The 26,585-nt window shown below is 38.9% G+C and overlaps 1 protein-coding gene and 1 long non-coding RNA gene across 11 annotated transcripts in view; one reads left to right on the top strand and one right to left on the bottom strand.

Annotated features, from left to right (window-relative positions):
* The window catches only part of UNC5D (unc-5 netrin receptor D), a 558,611-nt gene that overhangs the window by 432,709 nt on the left and 99,317 nt on the right, over positions 1-26,585 (top strand). For 6 of the 10 annotated variants that reach the window (XM_528109.8, XM_009455179.5, XM_009455177.5 and 3 more), the window contains 3 exons: positions 12,994-13,174; positions 14,029-14,196; positions 15,992-16,156. In XM_528109.8, the coding sequence (XP_528109.2) occupies positions 12,994-13,174; positions 14,029-14,196; positions 15,992-16,156 (514 nt within the window). The remainder of the gene's footprint in view (positions 1-12,993; positions 13,175-14,028; positions 14,197-15,991; positions 16,157-26,585) is intronic. The other 4 variants (XM_009455182.5, XM_009455181.5, XM_009455183.5 and 1 more) reach the window with 1 other exon arrangement.
* Positions 1,592-9,579, bottom strand: LOC104007566 (uncharacterized). Its single transcript, XR_002937692.2, has 2 exons — positions 9,301-9,579; positions 1,592-2,604 (listed from the first exon to the last, which is right to left on the bottom strand). It is a non-coding gene; the product is annotated as an uncharacterized LOC104007566 (long non-coding RNA).

A 26,585-nucleotide genomic window follows, 5' to 3' on the forward strand; every position in this document is an offset into this window, starting at 1 on the left:
ATCCTCAGCAAACTAACAAACACAGGAACAGAAAACCAAACACTGCATGTTCTCACTTATAAGTGGGAGTTGAACAATGAGAACACATGGACACAGGGAGGGGATCAACACGTACTGGGGCTTGTTGGGGGATGTGAGGGCAAGGGGAGGGAGAGCATTAGGACAAATACCTAATGCATGCGGGCCATAAAACCTTGATGACAGGTTGATAAGTGTAGGAAATCACCATGGCACATGTATACCTATGTGACAAAGCTGCACATTCTGCACATGTATCCTGGAACTTAAAACAAAATAAAAAGATGGCAGAATTTTGAATATGTTGGCATATTTAAGTTCTTTGATGTTCAGTTATTTTTAGAGATAAAAACATAGTTAACGATGTCTAACTCACCAAGTGGTTCAAGATGAGAAATAACCTAGAATATTATCTGACACATCTAATACATATTGGACCATCAGTATGTATAAAATGTGAGTCTCCCTTCTGTCCCTTTTCTTCTCCTCCCCTTTTCCTTGCCCCACCTCCACTAAGTCGGCCATCCTTCATAATAGTAAAACCATTGTGCTTAGTTACAATGGAAATGCGTTTTTGTCTGTCTTATTAATCCGTGATCTCTTGAGTGTCTCCCTTATATTTGTTTCCTTAATTGCTAGGCATATTCTAATATAAATGTATAATCTCAGCTCATTAAATGGAATTGCATTTTCAGCTCTACAATTTGGATACCAAATCTGTTGACTCCTTTTCAAAATATGTTGACTTGACTTTGTTCTTTCCAGGTTGGCAATGGTTACCAAAGCAACAGGTTACATTTATAATGGGAAGCCAAATGAAAACAAATAATATGAACAGCAGCATGTCTACCTTTGTATTGTAATAAAATAGCAGTTGATTTCTGCATAAAGAACTTTTGTTTGGAGCAGGTAATGACAAGTTTAGTCACAGCTTTATTCCTAATTAGTATTTTGGAGAGAGCACAAGAGGCGATGTGAATTCCTGTCTAAAATTTAAAAGCACTATCTGAACCACTGATCTAGATAAATAATCCATACAAGACTTTAGAGTTTGAATTTGATTGTTTTGCAGTTGTTTTATTATATTAAGCATGATTTTCAAAATGTTTTTCTTCCTTCATGGTGACTTTGTGTCTGTCAGCTGAGGGGAAACTTGGATAGAGTGTCTAGTAATCAAAGGAATAGAAGATGAATAAGTGTAGAGTCTTTTTGGTTTTTTTTTTTTTCAGGACGATTAACTCAATGGCATCTACCTGGAATACAGATGCACTTTGCTGTTTTAATTTTGATAATGCTGTAAGCTGGTCTCCGATAATTACCTTCTATAATTGGAACAAATTTATAATTTATGCTAATTCATTCTTAGTCACCCAATATATGGAATCCGAGCTCATCCATATGTGTCCCTGCATTTCCTTTGGAGATCATTACATTATTAGCCTTTTACTCACTGACAGAAATATTTTTATTCTTTGTAGACTTGATTTTTCCAGTGGTACATGTCCATGTATGTATGATACGTGTCTGTGTATCATTAATTGTATGTAACTCAGGCATCAGCTTTTAACACCCATTTATGTATGAACATTTGGAATCTTTAATGGTTTTGTAAGATGTTTTCTCAGCACTTGAAGATATATTACATGGTAACAGGAACAAGAAATGAAAACATAATTAATATTCTCACATCACCACTTTAAAACATTATTTACATACCTCAGATAATGGAGGGAGGGGGTAAATGTGAATACAGAAGCAGTTTTCATTGCCTTTAAAAGCCAGCTCCTTATAATCTATCTTAGAGAGGTCTGCCCAGCCAAAAATAATCCTTTAAGATGAAAGGGCACATCACACTATGTTTTAGAGCACTCTGGATATCAAGCTTTGGCAGCAGCTTCTAGGTGATGCTTCACTAGAGATTCAAAAGCAGATTGTTTCCCTCTTTGCAGATGGGAAAAAGCAAAAGTAGAAGTAACAAAGAGCAAGATCTGTCCCACTATGGAAAACACAGCTGAAAAGCAAATGGCAGCATGTAACCTCCCTTACAAGCTGTCTTTTGATTACATCTCTCTCCCCATTCTTATATTTATGTTTCTTCTGTTTAATGTTCTTTTCCTCTGATCATCATTCTGCAAACTCTTTACATTAAACATGTTTCATTCTTCACTCATGACAGTGTTACAGTTTCAGTAAACAGTGGATGAGGATGTTCGCTTTCCCAGAGACCATTTACTTGTCATAATGAATTTAAAAAAAAAATAGTAGGAGACTGCACCTGACTTTCACAACTGAACCGGGGAAAGTAAAGGACAACACTATCTGACAAGAGACACACAATGTCAGAACATAAAATTCTGTGATCAGTATTCAGGCTTCTGCAGAGGGACGGATGTCTGTCATTTCATTCAGCATCAGTGAGTGTGATTCTGTCTGTGATCATGAGGTTTTCTATCATTTGCTTGGTTCTGCTGCAATGGCTTCACAATTAAGCTGAATTTCTGCTTCCTTTTGTGATGCATAATCAGATAAGTGGAGCTAAATTGAAGGAACTGCAGTGTAGGTGGCTTTAAAATCAATCTGTAGAGCCTGGAAAGAAAAGCAAGACAAAAGGGGAAACATGATAGTACTGTTATAAATAACTTGAAAGAAATATTATCAAGGAGAGAGGAGAGGACAGGTGACATCTAATCTGAAAGTGGTGAAGCAAGTAATGGCCTGAACTAACATTAGGCAAGAATATGCCCCATTGTGAGCAGAGAAGCATCACTGTGTAATGGTTCAGTCCCATTGGAGACTTATTAGACAATGCCAAGTCAAATTAGGCAAATATTAAAGAGCAGCCTTTCACATAGTCAGTAAGATGCCTAAGAAAATGGCTAATGCCTTGTGGTAGAAAAAAATATATATTTGAGGGCTACTAATTCTAGTTCTACCATTTCCCAAGCATATAGCCTTAGGCAAATCATATAATCGGTAAAATGGGAAGAATAAGATTTTCTTTGCCTATCTTGGGGTTGCCGTGGGGATCAAATAAGATAGTGTATTGAATGACAATATGTTCACTTGTGAGTGTAAAGACAATGGCCGACAGCACAGTGGTTTTCTTTGCCTTTTCCTCATGAGCACAAGATGGCTGCCATATTGTTAGAATCACATTGGTGTCCAATACAGTCACAAGAACAGGAATACCAGTCCCTTTTCTCAGAAAAGCAAATGCTTTCCTATAAGTTCTTCAGTTGACGTAGATCCAGTCAGTCTTCTTAAACATTTTAGGACATTAGGATATATCGCCACAGCAGGACTTCATGGGTACATGCTACACCCATTTCTACACAGTGCCAAAAGCAAAATGAGACCCCAGATAATGTTCAGGGGGCTAGCTTGACTTGGCATGACCTATCCGTGGACAGATACTAAGCTTGAGTAAGTTTTTGATGTCAAAATAATTCAGGTCACAGTCTGAACATTTGACAGTAATGATAGAACTGGAGTGTGTGCATTCAACTGAGAGCTGTCCTTTAAATCACCCACCTGGGAGACAATACCCTTACTCTAACAATGTTGCCATTCCCAAGAAAATTGTTTGCAGTTCTTCCTTAGGAGTGATCATAAAAACCTAAAATACATTTTCAAAATTTTCTTTAATGGTGACAAGTTTCTGTATTTCAATTTAATTTTGCAAAGAGCCAACAGTCGTTCCAACCAAATCTAGCAAATGATAGGATAACTGAGTTTAGTGGATAAAAGCAAGACTTAAATTTGGAATCAAATTATGTCTATATATGTTTATGTGTATATATGTGTGTGAGTGTGTTTGTGTATGTGTGTGTATATATGGTTTAGGCAAGGTACTTAACATCTGTGTTTCTTTGTCTATAAAATGGGGGTGATAAAAATGGTATTTACCTCCTAGAGATGCTTTAAGGATTAAATTAACTAACACATGTATAGTGCCTAAAAGAGTATTTGGCACATGGTAAGTGTTCATGAAATGCTAGATATCATTATTAGGCTGGGAAATAATCCATTTGATCAAAACTCACACTATAACCTAAAGCGAATGAGAAATGTATTGGTTAGACCAGAGTCCTGGCATGTGCGAGTCTAAAGGCTTCCTCGTGCTTCCGGGAATCCCATCTTCACCTCTGCCTGGTGCAGGCTGTCCCTGCCTCGTGTCCTTGGGTGCTGTCTCAGTTCAGCTGCTCAGCAGCTGGAATGCAGACCTCATCCTTCTCCCCGTTTTCTCACAAAAGCACAATCAATCAATCAGTCTTGCTTTTTGTAAGATGCTAACTTCAAAAAGCTTTCAGTTTATGCAGGGAGTGATCATGTTGTGAACTTCCGTGGCCTTCCAGCTTTTCCCTGGCTCTACCACTTATACATCTCTAATAGACCTGTCTCTCTACCCTGTCCCACTAGATATGGTTGTCTTCCCAAGACGTTTTTTACTATAGTGTGAAAAAAATATTTATTACTCTAATATAATTCATAAATCTTAAGTGAATATGTGAAATTCAGTATGAAAAATGTGTAGCCATTATGAAATATTAGTGGCTCCCAGAATATATTGAAGAACAGCTCTCTCAGCATTCTTACTCTTTTAGGTCATTTCTATGCTCAGCTCTGGGAACTAAAGCAAAGAATAATGGACCCCTCCCTTACCTCTATCCGTAAAATACAGTTTGAAATGTTCTCATATGTGTGCATGTATGTATATTGCACCAACCTCTAAATCTGAATGGACAGCAATTTGGGCTAGCACATTTATTCACCAGGTGCCATTGAACATCCTTCGATGGGAGATACTTGAGATATTGTTCATGTTCTTAAGAAGCTTGCCGACAAGTAGAGCAGAAAGAAAATGATCACAGGCAGTGAGATGAATTGAGACACTTTAGAAGTCATAAAGCTGAGGTTGCATCTATAATATGTATGAACAACTCCATTTGATACTGAGTCTACCAAATCCCAAGAGAGAGGGCTGGAAATGAAGTGTAGGAGCACATGGTGGATGATATCAATTAATGGGCCTGATTTGCATTTTCCGTGGGATATGAGGGTAGATTTTTGGGTTGGTCCAGTCTAGAATTCAAAGGTCAAGGGGCCTGGGGTCCTGCATATGAGGAAAGCTGGATTTTAAAGCAGCTTTCTCCTCTTTCTAGACTAGTCTTTGGGTTTTGTTTTTTCCATTTCTAAAGGATTAATAACATCACTCTCCTTTTCAGTCTTTTATAGAACATTAAGAACAAGAACAGAAGCATGAAAATTCTCACATATTGTCTGGTGGAAATAAACATTTAGGTGTAAGGTTTATGTATATACATACTAGATGTCTTTAATAAAAGATCAGAGTAAGTGACATATTACGACGCATGCAGACATATTCATATGTTAAGCCAGGTCTCAGGTAAGATAATCTCCCACAACGCATCATTCTATTCCCCTTCCAGTGGAGGCTCCCTCTCCAATCTGATTACATCATGCTGCCTATTGGTGAGAAAACTAGAAGCTCATCAGTTGCATACCTTCTGTCCCCAGCTAACCAGAATGACTGATCAGGAACCTGCTGTCTGGCATGAAATCTAATTGTCTTTGATGTTCTGCTTTTCCAGATTTGTTTATAAACTGGAAAAAAAATCTACAAATTGCAGACCATCTGTACATAACACTATGCTAATGAATGCTGGCGTTCTGAAAATCCATAAGCTCATTACCTCTAAGTAACTAGTTTCTTTGCATGTTCTGAACTGGGATTATCTATCTGAACCAAATAAGTAGAAACCAGATAAAGAATTGTTCATCTGAGGGGTGAATGCCTCCAACAACCTTCAGGAATGTTAGGCCTCTCTGTCAAAAAGATGACCTGTTAGCAGGAGGTCGTGTGCATAAGTGATACAAATGTCTGTTAGCCACAAGATGGTCAATTTATTGATCCCATAATGCTAATTTGAAAATCTGTATTGCTTTTGTTAAGAGCTTAATTAGGGATTTACAGTGTAGGCAATTTATTGTTAAATAATTTCTGAACTCAGCATGCATGCAAACCCTTATCATACCTGCAGAATATTGGATATAGGTTCAAAAGTTATGTGCTTGCCAGTCATTTCCACGAGAAAGCCATGAGAGTGGGCAGTAGCACATATGCACCATAACATTCATGGATGGTTGAGGAAAATGATTTTGTGAAAGGAAATTAAATCCAGTGTAGGGCATTGAGCTCCTCTTTGTGATAACATTCACCAGGGGTCGGAAGTCTGGTGTATTGTGGTTTTGTGGAGGAGGGGGGCAAATCTACATCTCGCTCTTGAATATGTTTTTTTTTTGGTCCTCATAATAAATTTTATAATATATGGGCCATCACATAAGAATCAAAAAATATTACATTGAAATAAACATCTCTGGCTTTTCATGAAACATATAAGATCTGACCACACTGTGCCTGTGTTCTCTCATGGTAATGATAGTCTGACCCTAACTAGTGGCTACACATTTACACAGGTCTTGCGGTCTACGTTTTGCCACGGTCATCACTTTCCTATAATTTCTGATGCTAAAGCTAAATACTCTGTAAATTAAAGACCACCATGACACATGAAAAGCAAAAGAGATTATTAAGCAAAAATGAGTTCATTGTCACTTTTCATTGCACTATCATTTTTTAAAAATACCCATGCCTCTGTCTAAAAAGACAGAAAATGCCACATTTTTTAAGAAAAATGAGTGTGAGCTCATTCCTCTGTGGAAACGCAGAACAGTCCCTTGTCTTTAATATGCAAGCAGTGCATGTGGAGGTCTTGTACCCAGCACCACTTCACTAATTTATGTTACCTCCCTGGCCCCCAGGAACATTGGAGTTTGCAACTGCTGGTGTAGAGAATTTTTTTTCCTATTTTATTTATTAAACTGTTCTACATTAGGAGCACTTAGCTCATCAAAAATGTTTTAAAGTTTCTCTAAGTGACAAAAGCATAAATCCAAGCACAATTTGTCACTTTTATAAGCCCAGAAAATACCAAACTGATTTCCTCATAAAGATCCTGCCATCAGTTAAATGGATAAACTATTAGGTTATGAATAAAAAAACAGTTCCACAGTTAAGTGTCTACTACTATGTTGATTGTTTATAGACATAATTGGATTGAAGGACCCCAGTCATAACACCATAAACATCAAATATACCAGCATATATATATATGCTGATATGCTGGGGTCTGTATATATGTAAAAAGTTATTTGATGCTTGTCATTTCCATGAGAAAGCCATGAGAGTAGGTTTTTATAGGGTGTGTGAGTGTCTGTGTGTGTGTGTGTGTATGTGTGTGTGTATGTATATGTGTGTATATATGTATGTGTATATATATATATACGTGTGTGTGTGTGTCTGTGTGTGTGTGTATAGATAGATACACACACCTAGGAAACCTTATTTACCTTATCAATAGTTTTCAAACTATAATTTTGGAAGTCCTAGAAGCAGACCATAGTATATGTCTATAGTGCCTATGAGTGATTGGGGGTAGACCGTACAGCAGGGCCAGCTCATATGATAGCACAAGTTGTGCACCAAGCATCTTGAGCATACATCATTTACGTTGACAAGGGAGGATGTGAATCATCTCTTCTGGAGTTGTGCAGTGGACCTGGCATGACCAAGTTTATGCATCTTAGGGTCCCTCACATCTGCAGTTCAGATACCTCACTTCTGCATCAGTCATAATACCTTCCCTTTTTTAATCCTCTTTCATTTTGGGTTTCAGATAAGCTTTGAATTGAAGAAACACTCTGCAGCTAAATATGAATTTGAAAATCACTGTGCTACATGATAAATAAAAGAGATTTTTTTAAGCTAAAGTAATTTGTTTTTAGATTATGAAAGATTTTACCTTGAATTTGCCATAATTAACTATCAGAAAAAAAGAATTACCCCAGTTAAGACTTCTATAGACTCTGCATTCTCTTCCAATGTTTACATTAAGCATACATATGTTTATTATTGTTTTTGTTTCATAAATTTATGATAACACTAACCATAATTTTATATATTTACTCTTTCATGTATTATGACCACTTTTTTATGTTTTTACTAGTTGAAACCAGAACATTTAATATCTACACAATACTAAATCAATTGCTGAGTCCCAATTTATTTTTTAAAAGCTTCATTATTTGTCATGTAGCTTTGGCATGCTTTTTCTCTTTCCTCCTTGCATCCTTTCTTTTTTCCTCTTCTTTTTTGTTCTTTTCTCTCTCTTTTTTCTCTTTATTTCTTTCTCTCTTTCTTCTATCAAAAATAGTTTATTGTTGTTAAACTCTCACCCTTAATATTTTCTTTTGGTAAATTCATAAGCCTATAATGACAAGTACAAATGATATAATTATCTTTAAGACTATCAAATAGAACCAGGCACTGTGATTCATGCCAGTAATCCCAGCACTTTAAGAGGCCAAGGTGGATTGCTTGAGCCCAGGAGTTCGAGACCAGCCTGAGAAACATAGTGAAACCCTGTCTCTACAAAAAATAAAAATAAAAATAACCAGGTGTGGTGACATACCTGTAGTCCCAGCTAGTCAGGAGGCTGAGGTGGGAGGATTGCTTGAGCCTGGAAGGTCAAGGCTGTAGTGAGCTATGATCACACTACTGTGTTCCAGCAGTAGTCTTTTGAGACATTGTGTCAAAAAATGGAAGAAAGACTAGCAAACAGAGGTAAGCATTAGGAAGAAAAAGCAGGAAGGGGTGGGGTTTACTATTTTTGAAAGGGTTGTTAGGTAAGGCCTCTGTGAAGAAATAACATTTGACCTGAGATTTAAATGCAAAGTGGGATTGAGCCATGGTACCACCTATGGGAAAGTTATTCAGGGCAGAGGAATCAGTAGGTATGAAGGCTCTGACGTTGAAACTTGCTTTGAACTTTAGAAAGTTCAAAGGGCATGAAGGAGTACAGCATGGCTAAAGTGGAGTGAGCTTGAGGCTCTGAGGTGGCTAACTCACAAAGGGTGCTAGAACCCCCATAAGGATTTTGTTAGCCTAGAGGTTTCATTCTAAGTAAGATTCAAAGCCACTGAATGATCTCAAGCTAGAAAGTGGCGTGGTCTCATCCCTTTGTAGAAAATCAACTGTAGAGGTCAGAATAGAAGCCACAGACAGACCAGTTGGTGAAGAAACCACTGCCAAAGTCCCAGAAAGAAGATTATGGTAGGACAGTGTCTTAGTTTATTTCTTGTTGCTCATAACAAAATACCTGAAACTGGGTAACTTTCAAGGGAAAGAAATTTATTTCTTACCGTTCTGGAGGCTGAGAAATCCAAGGTCGAGGAGCTATGTCTGGTGAGAGCCTTCTTGCTGGTGGGGACTCCCTGCAGAGTCCAGAGGTGGCACAGGACATGGCATCGCATGGCAATGGGGCTGAGCAGGCAAATATTCGAGGTCAGATCTCTCATCTTGTTGTGAAGCCACCAGTTTCCCTTCTATGATAACCCATTTCATTAATCCATTCTTTCATTCATTCATGAGGGGAGAGTCCTCATGATCTGATCTCCTCTGTAAGACCCAGCCTTTCAATCCTGTCACAATGGATGTTAAATGTCAACATGAATTTTGGAGGGGACAAATATTCAATCCATAGCATGGTATCAAACAGTAGGTGAAATGTTCTCTGGTCTGCACTCTCAATAAAAAACAAACAAATCACTAAAATAAAAACTCCATGTGTGTTTGAGAGAGAGATTTTAATCTTGGCTATTTTGGTAGGAAACATATTGCTCCAACTTCTAACTTATTAATTTTAGACTTTATTCTTAGTGCTACATAATATTTATTCAATTGTTTAATTGTCATTTGTTTTGTGGATTTTTTTTTTATTTCATGTACTATGTACTCATCTTTATGCCAGATTTACTGGAATGGGTTTTTATCATCAACTTAAATGAAAGTTGGAGCGTTCATATTATTTTTACTTATACCATTCATATTATTAACCTTATATCTATCAAATTTATGGCAAATATTTTCCTAGTTTGTTGGCCTCGTTCTTTTGCGCATGATTTTATTTTTCTTTAAGTTTTCAATTTGAAGCCAAGTTTCTACTTGACGGTTGTACCTTTAATTTTCCTCTGAGCCAAGATTCCTTTAGGGCAGCTTTTCTTGATTTCCAGGTGCTAGGACTCCTTTAGTTTCAATCTTCAGGAGCACTGCCCACAGGGCTATCTACTTGGTGTGAATAATTTATTTATGGGCCAGACTTTCTCTACTTCCTGACGAACTGTTTGAGGAGAAGCATGAAAGAAGAGGACAGCTGAGCGGGGAACATAGGAGAAGTGCTTGCTAGATGCTACAAATAGCAAGTGTAAGAAATTAATCAGAAAGCAGGCAATTTACCCCTGAATTTCTGACCTAGGAGGAGAGTGGAGGTGGAGCAAAAAAGTTCCCAGACCTGCTTTCAGCTGACCAATTTCTTCCTTGCAGTGATATAGGAGTGATGGGAATTTAAAAGACCTAATTCTATTGACTTTACAGTAAATGTTACACCTTAACATTAACTGTAGAGGCAAGAATAGAAGCCACAGACAGACCAGTTAGTTAAGAAGCCACTGCAAAAATCCCAGAAAGATCATGGCAGGGCAGGGTCTTAGTCCATTTCTTGTTGCTCATAACAAAATACCCAAGACTGGGTAATTTTCAAGGGAGAGGAATTTATTTATTATAGTCATTGTCTTGAGACAATGTGACTCTCAACTCTTATATTTTGGTGAGAATGTGGATTTACTTATATTTCTATTTTACCCATTCATTGTAAGATCCAGTGAAAGAAGAGATCATCTTGGTTTTGTTCACCTGGTTTTACCCAGCTCTCAGTACAATCTCTGATACTCAACAGATGTTTAGGTATTTGTCAAATGAACAAATGGATGGCTCTGAAATATGCAATGGTAGTAGTGAACGGAAGACATTGTGTCACAGGCTGGTAGTCAGATGTATTATAAAATTGGTTCCATTGCCCTACTTTGTTAAACAGAGCAGCGCTTTTTGGCTCTGATCATTGTTAGTACCTACACTTCCAGGCTGGTGCCATCAGGAACCCCGGGATTTGGTAGTGAGATTTGCATTTTTACTTCATTGTTTGGTACCACTTGGCTCTGACAGCTTTACTTTACATTTTACTGTAGTTCTCAGATCTCTTCCTTGTGCTAGTTGGTATCATTTTCTTTCAAATTAACCTCTTCTAAAGTAAGTTTTGGATGGTGATGATTTGGGATATTTAAGCTCTCATTCATGGGGTGGTACTTGGGGTAAGTATGGAAGGATCCTAATATGTTTTCCCCTGGTAAATAAATCCCTTTTCAAAAAGACAAACAAATCATTATTAAACCAAATAATTATAGAAGAGACGACACTTTTTTTGCGGGGGGGGGGGGGGACGGAGTCTCGCTCTGTCGCCCAGGCTGGAGTGCAGTGGCGCGATCTCAGCTCACTGCAACCTCTGCCTCCCTGGTTCAAGCGATTCTCCTGCCTCAGCCTCCTGAGTATCTGGGATTACAGGCACGTGCCACCACACCCGACTAATTTTGGTAATTTTAGTAGAGACAGGGTTTCACCATGTTGGTCAGGCTGGTTTCCAATTCCTGACCTCGTGATCTGCCCGCCTCGGCCTCTCAACGTGCTGGGATTACAGGCGTGAGCCACCGCACCTGGCCCAGATGACACGTTTTATTGGTGATAAATTAGAATTCTTTAGACTTAAGCAATGAAATGAAGTATCTTATTCTAAAACCAGCTTTCAGTGAGCTGTGCTTGTGGTGAGCAGAGTATGATGAAATGCCCCTGATGTGTATGCTCCTGTGTGACTTCTCTTTGATGTCATCATGGCCATTGCTTTCTGTGATAAATTTCAGTTTTTATGTGTCCGTTAAATTACTGTGTTTTACCTATGCTGATAACTAGAGCTGAATGGTTGTTGTCAAACAAGAGATGTGTCTAGTGCTACCAAGAGGCACTAGAGAGTAGAGATGTTGCTTAGACATGGAAGCAGAGAGTGAATAAGGAAATAACACAGATCAGAAGAAACTGGCATGTGATGAAATAGAGGTGCTCAGGGTGGTGTATCTCCTCTTGAAGTCAATTGAGGATCCAGGGAGCAGAGGGCTTCCATCTGCGTCTTCCTTTTGTGTTCAAGGAAAGAGAAGTTTGGACCAAGGATAGGACCAAGATAAAACTGGGAAGAAGAAAATAGGTTCTTCAGCATCTAGGAGAAAACACATCCGAAATGCGAGTACCCTGTGCTCAGAGGATGGGGAAGGTGGGCTTCTCCAGAAGAAGGGCTGGGCCTCAACTGTGTCAGCTACCTAACCCAAGGCCTAAATGTCTCTTCGATCACTGGAGGAGTAACGTAAATGATCACCAAAGAAACTTATCTCAAAATCTACAGAACACTGAGCTTTAAATTTAATTTATCTGCTTATGATTGCATAAATCTGTATTACTTTAGCCTTGGTACAATCTCAAACCTTTATCAAAACTTGTTTAAATTCAGGCATCTTGACTTAAAACCTTGTCTAATAATATAATATCTTCTCACACAAAATACAAGTTCTACATTTATATGTTAATTTTCTGAGCTCCACTTTGGACCAATTATTGAAATATCATCATCATCATGAACGTTGTAATGAAATGAAATGGCCTAATTGCAGTCACCTCTTTTCTCTCCTCCACTGCATTTTTAGAAAATGGGTCAAAGTCGATGTAGGATATTTGTGTTCTTTTCCTGCTCCCAACTTATTAGCTTGAGTATCCATTTCCTGAATATAACCAAATTTACCAAATAAAAGGGACAGGATATGGAATAAAGAAACCAATCATTGCTGTTGCTCTATATTTTAGATACATCTCTCTCCCACACCCGAATCTGCTCACTTTTCAATTCCAGAAAAGAGTTCTGATTTTTTTAGTGACTTGTAAACATTCCTTTCTTCCTGTAGGTGGAATGGCTGAAAAATGAAGAGCCCATTGACTCTGAACAAGACGAGAACATTGACACCAGGGCTGACCATAACCTGATCATCAGGCAGGCACGGCTCTCGGACTCAGGAAATTACACCTGCATGGCAGCCAACATCGTGGCTAAGAGGAGAAGCCTGTCGGCCACTGTTGTGGTCTACGGTAAGACCATTCCAAAGGCCAGGAATGGATAGGGAGGGCAGAAAGAGGTAGAGGGATGTGTGTTTTATTAAAACTTTCAATGTCGAGAGCTGCAAAGACCTTGGGGTTCATTCACAGCAGTGCTCTATCCTGCCTCCCTCGTCTGGCAGGCAAAAAACATCACTATTTCTATTAATGTGTTTGCTGTTCCTTCCAATATTGCACTTCCATGTGATAGTCAGTGACATTTCCAATCTCTCTTTTAAAAATAATAAAAAGCTGTTTATTTTCTTCCATTATGTTTATATTTGAAAAGAATTGAGATGGGCAACTTCTGCTTCCCACGCCTCTCAAACCCAACGCTCACCCCAGTTTTTCCTAGACCTGCTGTCAGGTAGTCTCTCCCCTGGTATGTGAAATCCTCCAAAAACAAACAATACTATTTGCTGAATATCTCAGGTATTGTATAAAAGAAGTTCCCAGCTATTTAAGTAAAGGCATTCCCTTCCACAATAGAAGAGCCCTGGGATTTATTTTTGAAGCACTTAAAGTCATAGAAATTCAAATGCTGATATTTTCTTCTGATACTCTGGATTTTCAAGTGCTTTAGAGATTTATTGATGAGTTCTTTCTATTTCTTATAATTTCCTTGCAAGGCAAATTCTGTGTCCCTCCTATTTCAGATGAATAGGCTGAGGACTGGATGAGATGACCCCCCCACTGTTGTCTCATGATGGAGCAGCCAGTGGGGGCTGCACAGTCTCTCGGTCCCCGGATGCCTGACTCACAGCACCTGGCACAGTGGCTTGCACATAGTAGGCAATCAGTAAAAACCTCTCTCCTTTTTTTCTCCCCTCCCCATTTTTCTCTCTCAGTGAATGGAGGCTGGTCTTCCTGGACAGAGTGGTCAGCCTGCAATGTTCGCTGTGGTAGAGGATGGCAGAAACGTTCCCGGACCTGCACCAACCCAGCTCCTCTCAATGGTGGGGCCTTTTGTGAGGGAATGTCAGTGCAGAAAATAACCTGCACTTCTCTTTGTCCTGGTGAGATATATGCAGATTCCCTTTTCCCTTCTGATCCACCAACACTATTAAGCTGGTGTGAAACAATCAATGTTACCTTCTTTTCCAAAGTTACCCTCTCCCAAGTTCTTAGAATAGAACATTTATCCAAGGTGCTAATGTAGAGCTCATTGTCATGGCAGCAACATGGGTGAAATACCACGGTGCAATGTTTTGGGGCATATTTTTTAATACTCAGATGACACTGAACATTCATCGTCAATAAGCCAATTGCTATGAAGTCTTGTTATACTGCCAGCATTTGGTTGGGCTAAGCCATCCCCTTCTCTCCTTGGGTTCTCCCATCTTGTGGCCTTTATTTGTATAATAGTTAGCAGGGATTAGATAAGTTGTCTTAAAGCACAAAAGAACGGGTACCAAATGTTTGACTCTTTATCATTAGTTATCAATCAAATAACTTTATCAGTTCTAGCTTTGTATTTATTTATAAGACAATTGATAGAGACTGTATACTGTCACAGCAGTCTATATTTTACATTTGGTCTATGCTTGCCTTTCTTTCTGTAAAAAGAGATACTTCATTTACCAAGTATGGCTTTCATAAATTCCTTTGTCTCTTACTGGCTGTAACCCAATTTATACAACGATAAATAGATGAGATGGAAGATGACTTTCTTCATGAAATGCATATCCTCCCACTGAGAAATAAATTGACCCTGGGTCTCACATGCACTACAGAACATTAACTCCAAGGACACTGGACTAGAGTCTCATGTCTTTATAATAAAATTGCAAATTTAGTTGCAATCGAAGTTAAGGTGGGGCTCTTCCTAGCAGCATATTCTTGGAGTTTCATTTTGGACATATGTTCAATAAGCATTTATTGAGTGCTTACTATGTGCCAGGTACTGTGCAGGATGCTTTTACATACATAATGTTGTTTACTCCTGTGTTGTGAGTTTTATTATCCCCAGTTGGCAGACATGGTAAAGTGAGGCTAAGTAACTCGCCCAGGGTTGCTCAGCGGATAAGTTGGCAGATCCAAGACAAGGACTCAGACATTTTGCTTCAAGTTCAGTATTTTTTTTATAGTACCCTATTCTTGACTAATTGCTTTAGATTTAAAATTGCAGTATCTTAAATAACCCACATCAGCATGGTTGAACTATTCCTAGGAGGTAAAGGGCAATTGCCTCAGACATCTGCCATGATCTCTAGGGTTGCTTTTTAGTGGAATTAAATTCAGTTTGTTCATTTCTACATACAGCAGCAGTCCATGACCCAAGAAATTCTATTTATATAAGTCCTGGTGTCTTGGGGTTTGACTGACCTGTTTTAGTTTAATACTATCAATATATTTGGGTTTAACTTTATATTGTTTAGGGGCTTCTAGGGCTTCAAGATAGTTCATTATACTCTGTTCTAAACTGTCAACCACTAAGAAAGTGGCTGATTGTCAGTGGTTACTGCACACAGTTTATCTGTCCACCTAAGATGCACTTGGGCATGAAAGACTGGGAAAGAATGGGTCATGACAAATTTTTAGCTGACCCAGTGGTGCTGGAAATATGAATGCTTGCCTCAATTTGGTAATTGGTCTCATCCTGAAATAGCAAGAGTATTATACCACTGCTTTTGTAAGCCTGTCTCTTCAGGAAAGAAACCATGGAGAGAAGATAAGTGGATATGTTCTTTTGTTTCTGTTTGGTGGTTATTTCCTTAAAATCCAGCTCTAGAACAGCAGCAGTCCTGGGGTGAGTCTCCTGACCGCTACTTGATTCATTCTAACAATGGTTTCTTTTGTTTCCCTTTGAAGTGGATGGGAGCTGGGAAGTGTGGAGTGAATGGTCCGTCTGCAGTCCAGAGTGTGAACATTTGCGGATCCGGGAGTGCACAGCACCACCCCCGAGAAATGGGGGCAAATTCTGTGAAGGTCTAAGCCAGGAATCTGAAAACTGCACAGATGGTCTTTGCATCCTAGGTAACACTTTTGCTTTAACATCTTCAGTGTTTGTTCATAATACCATTTATGCATCTCAAGAAAGTAAGCTACAGCCATTAATGTGGTTAAATAAGTTAGCAGAAAGCCAAGTTGCTAAGGGCAAAAATAAATTAGGTAAAAAGTGCAGAAAAGCAGACAAATGCATTTTTAATAGAGATGGTATAAATGCATATATTGTATCACTGTGCATTCTGTTGATGTGTATACTTACTAATTTGATAACATTTTAAGAGTAAGAAAAAATAGTTAAGAAAATACTTCAGACTTTTAGAAGCTACCATTTTTAATTTTGGTGAAATTCTGATACTGATCACTCTGTGGTTATATTTCCCCCCAGGAATTTTGCAAACACAGTAAAGCATTTAATACATCTTTAGAGACCATGGGTTCTGTGGCAAGGAACATGTCTTATTACTGTTACCTTAAAAATAGGCCGGGCGCGGTGGCTCACGCCTGTAATCCCAGCACTTTGGGAGGCCAAGGCAGGCGGATCGCAAGGTCAGGAGATCGAGACCATCCTGGCTAACAAGGTGAAACCCTGTCTCTACGAAAAATACAAAAATTAGCCAGGCGTGGTGGTGGGCGCCTGTAGTCCCAGCTACTCAGGAGGCTGAGGCAGGAGAATGCCGTGAACCCAGGAGGCAGAGCTTGCAGTGAGCCAAGATTGTGCCACTGCACTCCAGCCTGGGCAACAGAGTGAGACTCCGTCTCAAAAAAAAAAAAAAAAAAAGTTATGGGGAAAGGAGAGTGATACCTGAGGAAGTGGGTGGCTTTGTATCACAGTGGTCTGGCAGAGTAGCAAGTAGAATGTTTGTTTCAAAATTCCCAAGTCTTGGCTTTATTCCTGAGATTACATTATTACCATCACCAAGGGACTGCCTGCCTGGGTTAGAAGGCATGGGAGGGTCAACGAGAGTCAAAGAGAAATAGGTTTTAATTTGGTGCTCTTCCTTATTTACTTTGTGTTCTTTGGGCAAGTTGCTTAACCTCTTATCTTCTCTGACTATAGTTACCAAATATGATACCCACTTTTTAGTATTGTCAAGGCTAAATGATAAAAGAACATATTTGAATGTTGTATGGCACAGAGTAGGTGCACACTTGATATGGATCTCTTCTCCACTCACCCACTTAGATGAGTCAAGGTGTATTGATTTTGCTGGGGTCTTTAAAAAACACGAGGTCAGGTGATCGAGACCATCCTGGCTAAAACGGTGAAACCCCATCTCTACTAAAAATACAAAAAAAATTAGCTGGGCGTGGTGGCAGGCACCTGTAGTCCCAGCTACTCGGGAGGTTGAAGCAAGAGAATGGCGTGAACCCAGGAGGCGGAGCTTGCAGTGAGCCGAAATAGCACCACTGCACTCCAGCCTGGGTGACAGAGCGAGACTCCGCCTCAAAAACAAAAAAAACAAAACAAAAAAACAAAACACACACACACACACACACAAGACTGAGCACTTACTTCTCTAGAACTGGTCGCCTTCTCGGAAATTTCTCTGGGAAATATCCAGCAAAAAAAAAAAAAAAGATACCATAGCTTACAAGTTTGTGATTTTCTCAGGGAGATGCGTCACATTTTCTTTGGGAAGATGACAGTATGTAGGAAATATCTAAGTTGGGTTTATTCTTCTGCTTCAGTATGACTGAATACCCTTGAAGGCAGGCACCTGCTACCTGTTGTATTTTCAGACTAATTCTGTATGGTTCATACATTGGTTAAAATGATTAGTACATTGAAATGAGCACTTCCTGATAGCCTATAGTGCCTTTATTTGCTAGTACAAGCACTGATTACCCTGCATGCATCAGATACAATGCAGGGAGCTGTAATGGAAGACCACCTACCCACCAGTTGTAGTTTGGGTATGCTCTCCAATAAATGCACACCAACCATCTGCTGCCTTCAGAAAGCTTTCCCCCTTCCTAAATGTAAGGAATCTCAACACAAGCTCAATAGAAGGATATTTAAAGAAATGTGCTTCTCACCTCTCTTGAATACCACCAGATTTTTCTAATACACACATTTGAGGTGTGACTGTTTTCATTTCCACTACAGGAAAATACAAGGAGAACACTTAGAAAACTACACATGGCCAGTGTCCATAGGACGAGTTCATTTAATAAGCCAATAAATTGTTTAAAGCAACTACCTGAACTACGACCATGAGTGGCTTCAAGGAAAGAACTAAGCTTTTTGAATTTTACAAGTACATATACATCTGGTCAATTTTATGTGTCAACCTGACTGAGCCATGGGATGTCCAGATATTTGGCCATGATTATAAATTAGTACAGTTGGGCAGTGAATTTTATGTCTTCTAAAGAACCATGACAATATAACTATTTGGCTACTGGTTGAAATTTTTATAGTCATAGTAATAACCTTCACTAACAACCACAGGTTGTACTTGCACTTGGGGAAAATCAATGGATATCAGGCTTCAATCTTAATTGACTAAGACTTAATCTGAGAATTACTGATTGGAGACAGATAATGGTTATCTCTTAATGTAAGAAAGAATTGTTATCCAACACACAAATATTATTTTTTTGCATTTGCATTGTAATAGTTTGTCATTTACCAACTGAATAAGAGTTCTGTTTAAGGCTGAAAGAACTTAATCAGCACTGAGAGTGTACTGGCAAGCCTCGATCCTAACTCTGATATCTGAGATGCTGTATTAGTCAGGGTTCTCCAGAGAAACAGAACCAATAGGATATGCACACACATAGAGGAAGAGTGCAATGGAGAGATATTTAAAGATATTTATTATGAAAATTGGCTCATGTGATTCTGAAGCCCGGCAAGTCCAAAATCTGCAAAGCCAATGTCCCAGTTCAAGCCCAAAAGTTGGTAGGCTGCTATGGAACCAGGAACATCTGATGGCCCAGTTGGAAGGCTGTCAGGCAGGAAGAGCCAGTGTTCTAGTGGGAAGGCTGTCAGGAAGGAGCATTCTCTCTTACTCAGGGGAGGGTCAATCTTTTGTTCTATTTAGGTCTTCAACTGATTGGATGAGGCCCACCCACATTATGGAGGGCTGTCTGCTTTTTTTTTCAGTCTGTGAATTTAAATGTTAATCTCATCCAAAAACACCCTCACAGAACTATCTAGAATAATATATGACTTGATATCTGGGCACCCCATGGCCCAGTCAAGTTGGCACATAAAATTAACCATCATGGATGCATATGTGCTTTTGTGAAATTAAAACAGCTCAATCCATTCCTATAGTGGAAACAACATAGCGAGGAAGATAGGCTTGGAATGTGTAAAAAGATCTCTGTTAAATACCCCCATGAGTTGAAAATGCTACATAAGCCTTTTCTTTCTATTCAATCTATTAATTTCTTCCATTTCCTTTTTCACTTCAGCATGTTTTTTCTAGCCTTCATTGTATGCATATTAGTATATTTGTCAAATATTATCAGAGGCTTTTGATGGCTATAGTGATGAAGAGTTTTGAAGGAGAAAGGGTGAAGTCTATGAGATTATTGATGTAATTGAGATATATTTGCATATCAGTGGGAAACGGGTGTGTTTGTAAAAGCCCAACTCCAGGATGTATTCTGTCCTTTTAGATAGAAAGTGACTACCTATATCAACAAAAATGAGTAACACCAGACATGGTGGCTCATACCTGTAATCCCAACACTTTGGGAGGCCAGGGCAGGAGGATCACTTGAGTCCAAGAGTTCAAGACCAGCCTGGGCAACATAGCAAGACCCTGTCTCTACAAAAAATAAAAATTAAAAAAATATAAGCCAGACATGGTGGCTTATGCCTGTAGTCCCAGCTGCTCTGGAAGCTGAGGTGTGAGGATGAAGCTGCAGTGAGCCATGATCGTGCTATTGCAGCCCAGCTGAGGCAACAGAGTGAGATCCTGTCTCAAAGAATAAATAAATAAAGATAACACTTCACTATCTCTTCAGGAAGCAATGGACAGTAATCCAATTAAATGATGCCAGCATCACTCTGAGGTTCTCACTGGTACTCCGTCGGAGTGCTCTTGGTGAAAATAGCTGTGCTCTGAGGATAGAGCTCCAATGAAGGCTGGCTTTGATTAAAATAGCATTTGGCAACAGCTTTATGGAGCAGGAGCTTTGTTGAAGAATCTAGGTCATATTACAATTTGGGAATTTTCTTCATCCTAATTTTCTTCCTTGACACTCAACATGACCCTAAAGCAATTCCTCAATTTCCACCTTCTCGTGGAGGATTCACAATGGCATTTCTTGGCTCTTAGATGACCTACATGTCTTTGATTTTATTTAACCTTCAACAAAACAATTGGTTTTTCTTTGTAGTCTCTGAGGGTTGCATTTCTCCTAGAGATGAAGCTGCCAGCTCTGAATGATCACTTTAATATTTGGGTGTTATTGTTGCTTGGTCAGTTGTGACTAGAACACAGAACCTTAATGTTACACTGTCACAGATGGCCACACCTAGATGCTCTCAACAAGAAAATAAATACGGCTGGCACAGTGGCTTATGCCTGTTATCCTAGCAGTTGGGGGACCCAGGAGGGAGGATCACTTGAGGCTAGGAGTTCAAGACTATCCTGGGCAACATAGCAAGACCCCGGTCTCTACAAAAGAAAAATGAAAAACTAGCCAAGTGTGGTGGTGCATGCCTGTAGTCCCAGCTATTTGGGAGGCTGAGGCAGAAGGATCACTTGAGCCCAGGAGATCGAGGCTGCAGTGAGCTATGATTGCTCCACTGCACTCCATCCTGGCTGACAAAGGGAGACCCTGTCACTTAAAAATCAAAAAGTAGGTAAATGCCCCAAGACTGGTAAGAAGCAGATTAGGAATTTTGGGGCAATAACAGTGAATCCACGAATCTAAATTACAAGCATAAACATGCAGTGCCTTTATACTAGAGTATTGCTTTTCCAGAGGAAAAAGGTAATGATGTGGTATGACTGTCAAGAAACAAGAACTTGTTGATCCATGTTTTCTGAGCTTGAACACCAGAATCAGGTAGTTTCCTGACCATTGGACTTTCTCCTTGCTGTACATAGCTGCATTTGTGCTCTCAGATCACAGCCAGAAGGAAATAAGCTGCACATGCCTCATTGACAGGAAGAGAAAGGTGAAAATAGCAGGGTGTTTAATTTGATCCTGAGGAATAGGAGAAGCCAGCTCCCTCTCTCTTTACCCCAGCAGATATAAAACTAAGGGCATTGGCTTGAGAAGATTAAATGGGTATGATTCAGAAGGGATTAGCACCTAGATGTGTAGTGAGACTAAAGCTAGAGAAATGCCACAGGGGCCTGAAAGACAGAGGAAGTCTCCAAGGCTTAGCTACCTGATAGCTAATCCGTTCGTCTTGTCAAGGTATAACATAGGTCAGTTCAACATTGACAGTTCAAAAACTGAAATATCAGTAAAACAGTGGTTTGTTTTCACTTCTGATGGCTACAGTGATAAGAAAAGTTTGAGTTGATGGTTAGGAAACCCCATCAAGGATAAAGATGTCTACACAATAGCAGGTTCAAATAAACATCCCCAAGCTACATCTAATAATGTAACCACATTGTCTATTCAATGATCTACTTAAATGACCTAGACGAAGCACCTGAAAAGGTGAACCTGTAATCACAGGAAAGGCATGTTTGCTTTGTTAAGCATTTTCTCTTGGACCATTCTAAACCTCATTGTTATCCATTACAGTAATTACCTGAGTTCCTTCCCTGTATTTCCTAGGGCACTGAATCAGAGAAATTTCATCCAGAAGATAGCTCTACACATCTAAAACAACTTATTTCTGTACTAGTGGTTTTATGGAATACTTCTTTTGTTTATGGGATTATAATGGATGAGTGTCCCTTTACCCAAATAAAATCTGTCAATTCCTTTCTTTGGTCAGAGTCAGAAATCATACTTGACTCAATCTAGACTTTTTGTTGGACAAGTTCATATTTCAAAACCAGCTGAACCAGCCACACTGCACAATTGCTTAATGATAGCGTAGTTAAACTCTCTAAAGTCAAGAAATGAAAATGCCATTAGCGAGATAACATACCAGCACAATATATTTTTATGTGGCCATGAAGCCACATGAAGCATCCTACTGCTCGCTAATTTTCCCAAGTACTTTTAATTTATAGGACATAGTAGGTGCTCCTTTTTACATAAAGACTTTTTCCTAGAAATACTCAATAGCTTGCCTTTCTGCATAACAATTGATTAATTCAGAATTTGCCTTCATGTATACTGCATAGCAAATGTGGATATAATATTGCAGACCCACAGGAGTCATAATAATGTAGATTTGGGCACATATGGTGTCATTAGCAGCTTAGCAACCATCTCTCCCCCATGCCCCAAATAAATGCTTTCCCATTATGGGACCAAATATGAAGACCAGTGAGGAACAAGCTTTAATAAGACAGAGTGGAGTGGCTCAGGAGTGAAGTTTCTTAAAAAGAAAATAAAGCAGACATAGTGCAATATTCACGTGTCTTCATGAAGGCTTTAAAAACTATTTTTTTACAAAGCTAAAACTGTCATTTTTGTGCCTCTCGATGGGCACTTGCACTCAAGTGCCATATCCTGAGTGGATTGGACATAAACAAGATCAAGAATAAAATGCACGCAACAAATTACCATAACGCTTCTCCCTTAGTTACCCATCCACTACTGACTTTTCTATTTTTATGCCTTGTTAATAAAAAGAAAAAGACATTTTTTTTTTGAACATGATCTCCCTTCTGGCCTTCATCCATTGGTTTATGATGGATGCGTATTTCATAAGCTATTAAAAATCTGTGGCCTTTGTTACCAACCAGGTCTGAAACACTTCAGATGCCTTTTGTCATCCAGAAAACTTTTTCTGTTGTCACCATCTTCTATTTCCTCATGGATCTGTGCCACAGGTACAGAGCTAAGACACAGTAGCCTAGGTAAGAATTGCTTTCTCAGCTAACAGAAATGAAGGCAGTTATTCTGCTTGTCTCTCTTTAACGATATCTCCTTCTACCTACATTTTCCCATTGCTACCCACTTTTTCCCCCCAAGATATTTCAATATGTATTTTTCCACTATGCTTGCATTCTTTTGGTGAAATTAGACAGGAAGTCCTATGTAGCACTTCAGAAACATAATCTCTGGAAGTTTGTTTCTCTCAAGCACATCTTGTTAACTTTGTTCATTTTATGAGAGAAATCGAAATAAAACACCTCCACTGTAAGTAAGGGCTCTAAAACTGAATTTGGGCAGCTGGAGAGCAGGATGCATGTACCTCAAGATCATATTACTTAGAGAGCAAGGAAAAAAACGAAAGCAAAACAAAGTAAAACATAACACAAACCCAAGAAAACTAAACAAACACATAAGAACGAGTCCCTGTGATGATGTAAACTGGAGACAAACCCATTAGGAAGCTTAAAAACATGTCTTAAATTATAATCTTAGAACCAGCTCGTCGGTGAGAGTGCAAATCCCTAACAAAGACAACTTTTACAGATGATATCCCCGAGAAACACTGAACTGGGGACTGTTGGAAGGTACAGAGGTTGAGCTTCAGTGAGGCTGGCCTAGGTTGGGCCTAGATTGATCTGGCATTCAGAACACAGGCTAAATAGCCCTCAAAGCTCCTTTGTGACTGAGTTAAAACCAGCTGTTTTCTTTTTGAGGTACTCAAAATGGACAGACAGGAACCTAGAATTGGAAGAAATGAATGAATTGAGCCTGTTGGATGTGAATATCCATCCTTTAAATGAAGGATAGGTTGAAGCCTCAGGGCTCTGCAGTGAGATAGTTTGAGTTTGAATTCTGATTACAATACTATAAGCAGGAACACCTTGAACAAGTGTCTTAATTTCTCTAAGCTTAAATTTGCTTATCTATAAAACAAAAATTATAACAGTATCTATTACAAAGGGTTCTTTGTGAGAAGATAAACTAATCTGAGTGAAGCATTTTCCCTCCATAGTAAGCACTCCATTATACAAAATAGCAATAACTATAGTGTGTGTGTGTGTGTGTGTGTGTGTGTGTGTGTGTGGTGTTTTGTTTTGTTTGAGACAGGGTCTCACTCTGTTGCCCAAGCTGGAGTTCAGTGGCACAATCATAGCTTACTGCAGCCTCAAACTCCTGGGTTCAAGTGATCCTCCCACCTCAGGCTCCCAAAGTGCTAGGATAACAGGTGTAAACCACCATGCCCAGCACATGTGTGTGTTTTCTAATAAAGGAATTCTTGTGGCAGAAAAAAAATGTTTTCCATGTTCTGCAAGAGTATCAACAGTGAGATACTTTCTATGTTTCATTAACACGTTTCCTAATATATCTGGTTAAGATAGTGTCTAATGAAATAAAATGTACTTGTCATTAAAATCTATAGAAGACATTATTTATACATTCATTACATTCTTTATACAAACTATTTTTGAGCAGTAATTTGAGAAATACTGTCCGCTGTCAAAAAGAGTTTGGGAGAATCCTAACAGTTCCCAAGGTATCTTAAACTTTCTGTTGGACAAAAGAATCAATATCCTTTCCTAGAGCGTCTGATAAGTAGCTGAATGAACTACTCTCCATTTTCTATCCTTCCTCTGCTCAGCTGGTAGGATTTGGTCCTGAGAAGGTGACAGACCAGGGGATCTATAAGGTCCCAACACGTTCTAAGATCTTATGATTCTAACTAACAGTTAAAAACAACTCAAAGTCATACATGGTTGTGCAAACCTATATAGTCCCAGCTATTCTGGAGGCTGAGGCAGGGGGATCACTTGAGGCCTATAGTTCAAGGCTATAGAGCACCATGACTGTGCTTGTAAATAGCCACTGCACTTCAACCTGAGCAACAGGGCAAGACTCTGTCTCTTAAAAATAAAATAAAATAAACCCTCAAGAGAAAGGCTCAGGAGAGGGAAGGAAGAACACCTGAACCACAGGTGAGAAAAGCAGTTCTTGCCATATTGAGAGTAGGATATACAGGCTTCTCTCATTCATAAGAAATACATGTATTCTGACAACCTGGCCAGAAAATATTTTTATATTATTTATTTATTTATTTATTTATTTATTTATTTATTTATTTATTTGAAATGGAGTCTTACTCTGTCACCCAGGCTGGAGTGCAGTGGCACAATCTTGGCTTACTTCAACCTCTGCCTTCTGGGTTCAAGCGATTATCCTGTGTCAGCCTCCCGAGTAGCTGGGATTACAGGTGTGTGCCACCATGCCTGGCTAATGTTTGTATTTTTAGTAGAGATGGGGTTTTGCCACGTTGGCCAAGCTGGTCTCACACTCCTGACCTCAGGTGATCCACCCACCTTGGCCTCCCAAAGTGCTGGGATTACAGGTGGTAGAAAATATTTTTTATAAAGCAAATACTAATTTGTCAACACAAATTCAAAAATTCTTTCTCAATGGAGTCAGGAGAAACGAAATCCAACAACATATGCATTACTAGACTGTACTAGACTGTATAGCAATTTATAGATTCCGGGATTACTGTTCTGTTGTGAACCAGTTCTAGAACAATGATTTGTTGCATGCCTGATACTCTCTTATTCCACATTCCCAGATTCCAAAATTAGCAATCTTGCCATATTTATTATCAATATTTAATTTTTTTTATTTTTTTTTTTGCTGTCAGTTATGATTGATATTCAAGGTCCCTTCTAGTCAGGATGTTTCCAAAGTTTAGGCTTTCTGTCATATAAACAAAACTATCCTCATTTTATTAGTTCTGTAAATTACAAATTTTACATTTGCAGTGTAATTAATCAGGATTCAACAGCACAAAACCCCGGGTAAGAAATATTAGTCTGGACTAGAGAAAGATTTAATGTCTGAGATCATAGAGTGGTTTGGCTATAAAAGAAGTGGCAAGAACCCAATCAGGGCAGTGATTTAAAACTGAGTAATCTACTGTTGTGAAAAACTCAGTGGCCTCTGGGGTGTGCTGAACAAAGCAAATTAATAGAGATAAAGGAAACCTCTTTGTTTTAATTCCACCTATTCTCTTTAAATTACAAACTAAGTACACGTCTCTTCAAGATCATTACGAAAGGTAATAAATATAATAAAGATGAGACTAACATCATCAATAGACGTTATCATTAACTCTATTAACCCATTCTCCAGAGTGTCAGTACTGTGAATAAGAAAAGACCTGGCCTTCTTACGTGTGTTTAGTACAGGACAGTGTTAGTGTTCAGTGGAATGGAAAATTGCCATGATCATTTAGAAAGATATCATAGGGTAGTAAAAAGAGCTCTAAACAAAGAATCAGGAGTCCTAGGTCCCAGTTCAGATCTTTTGTTAACTAGTGTGTTACCTTGGGAAAATCTCATAATCTTGCACCTTGTGTCTGTAACTGTAAAATGAGGAAACTGAGCAAGAAGATCTCTAAGTTTCATTTTAGCTTAAAAACTTGAGGTAGATAGATACACAT

Source organism: Pan troglodytes, chromosome 7 (assembly GCF_028858775.2).
Source record: "Pan troglodytes isolate AG18354 chromosome 7, NHGRI_mPanTro3-v2.0_pri, whole genome shotgun sequence".
Taxonomy (NCBI): domain Eukaryota; kingdom Metazoa; phylum Chordata; class Mammalia; order Primates; family Hominidae; genus Pan; species Pan troglodytes.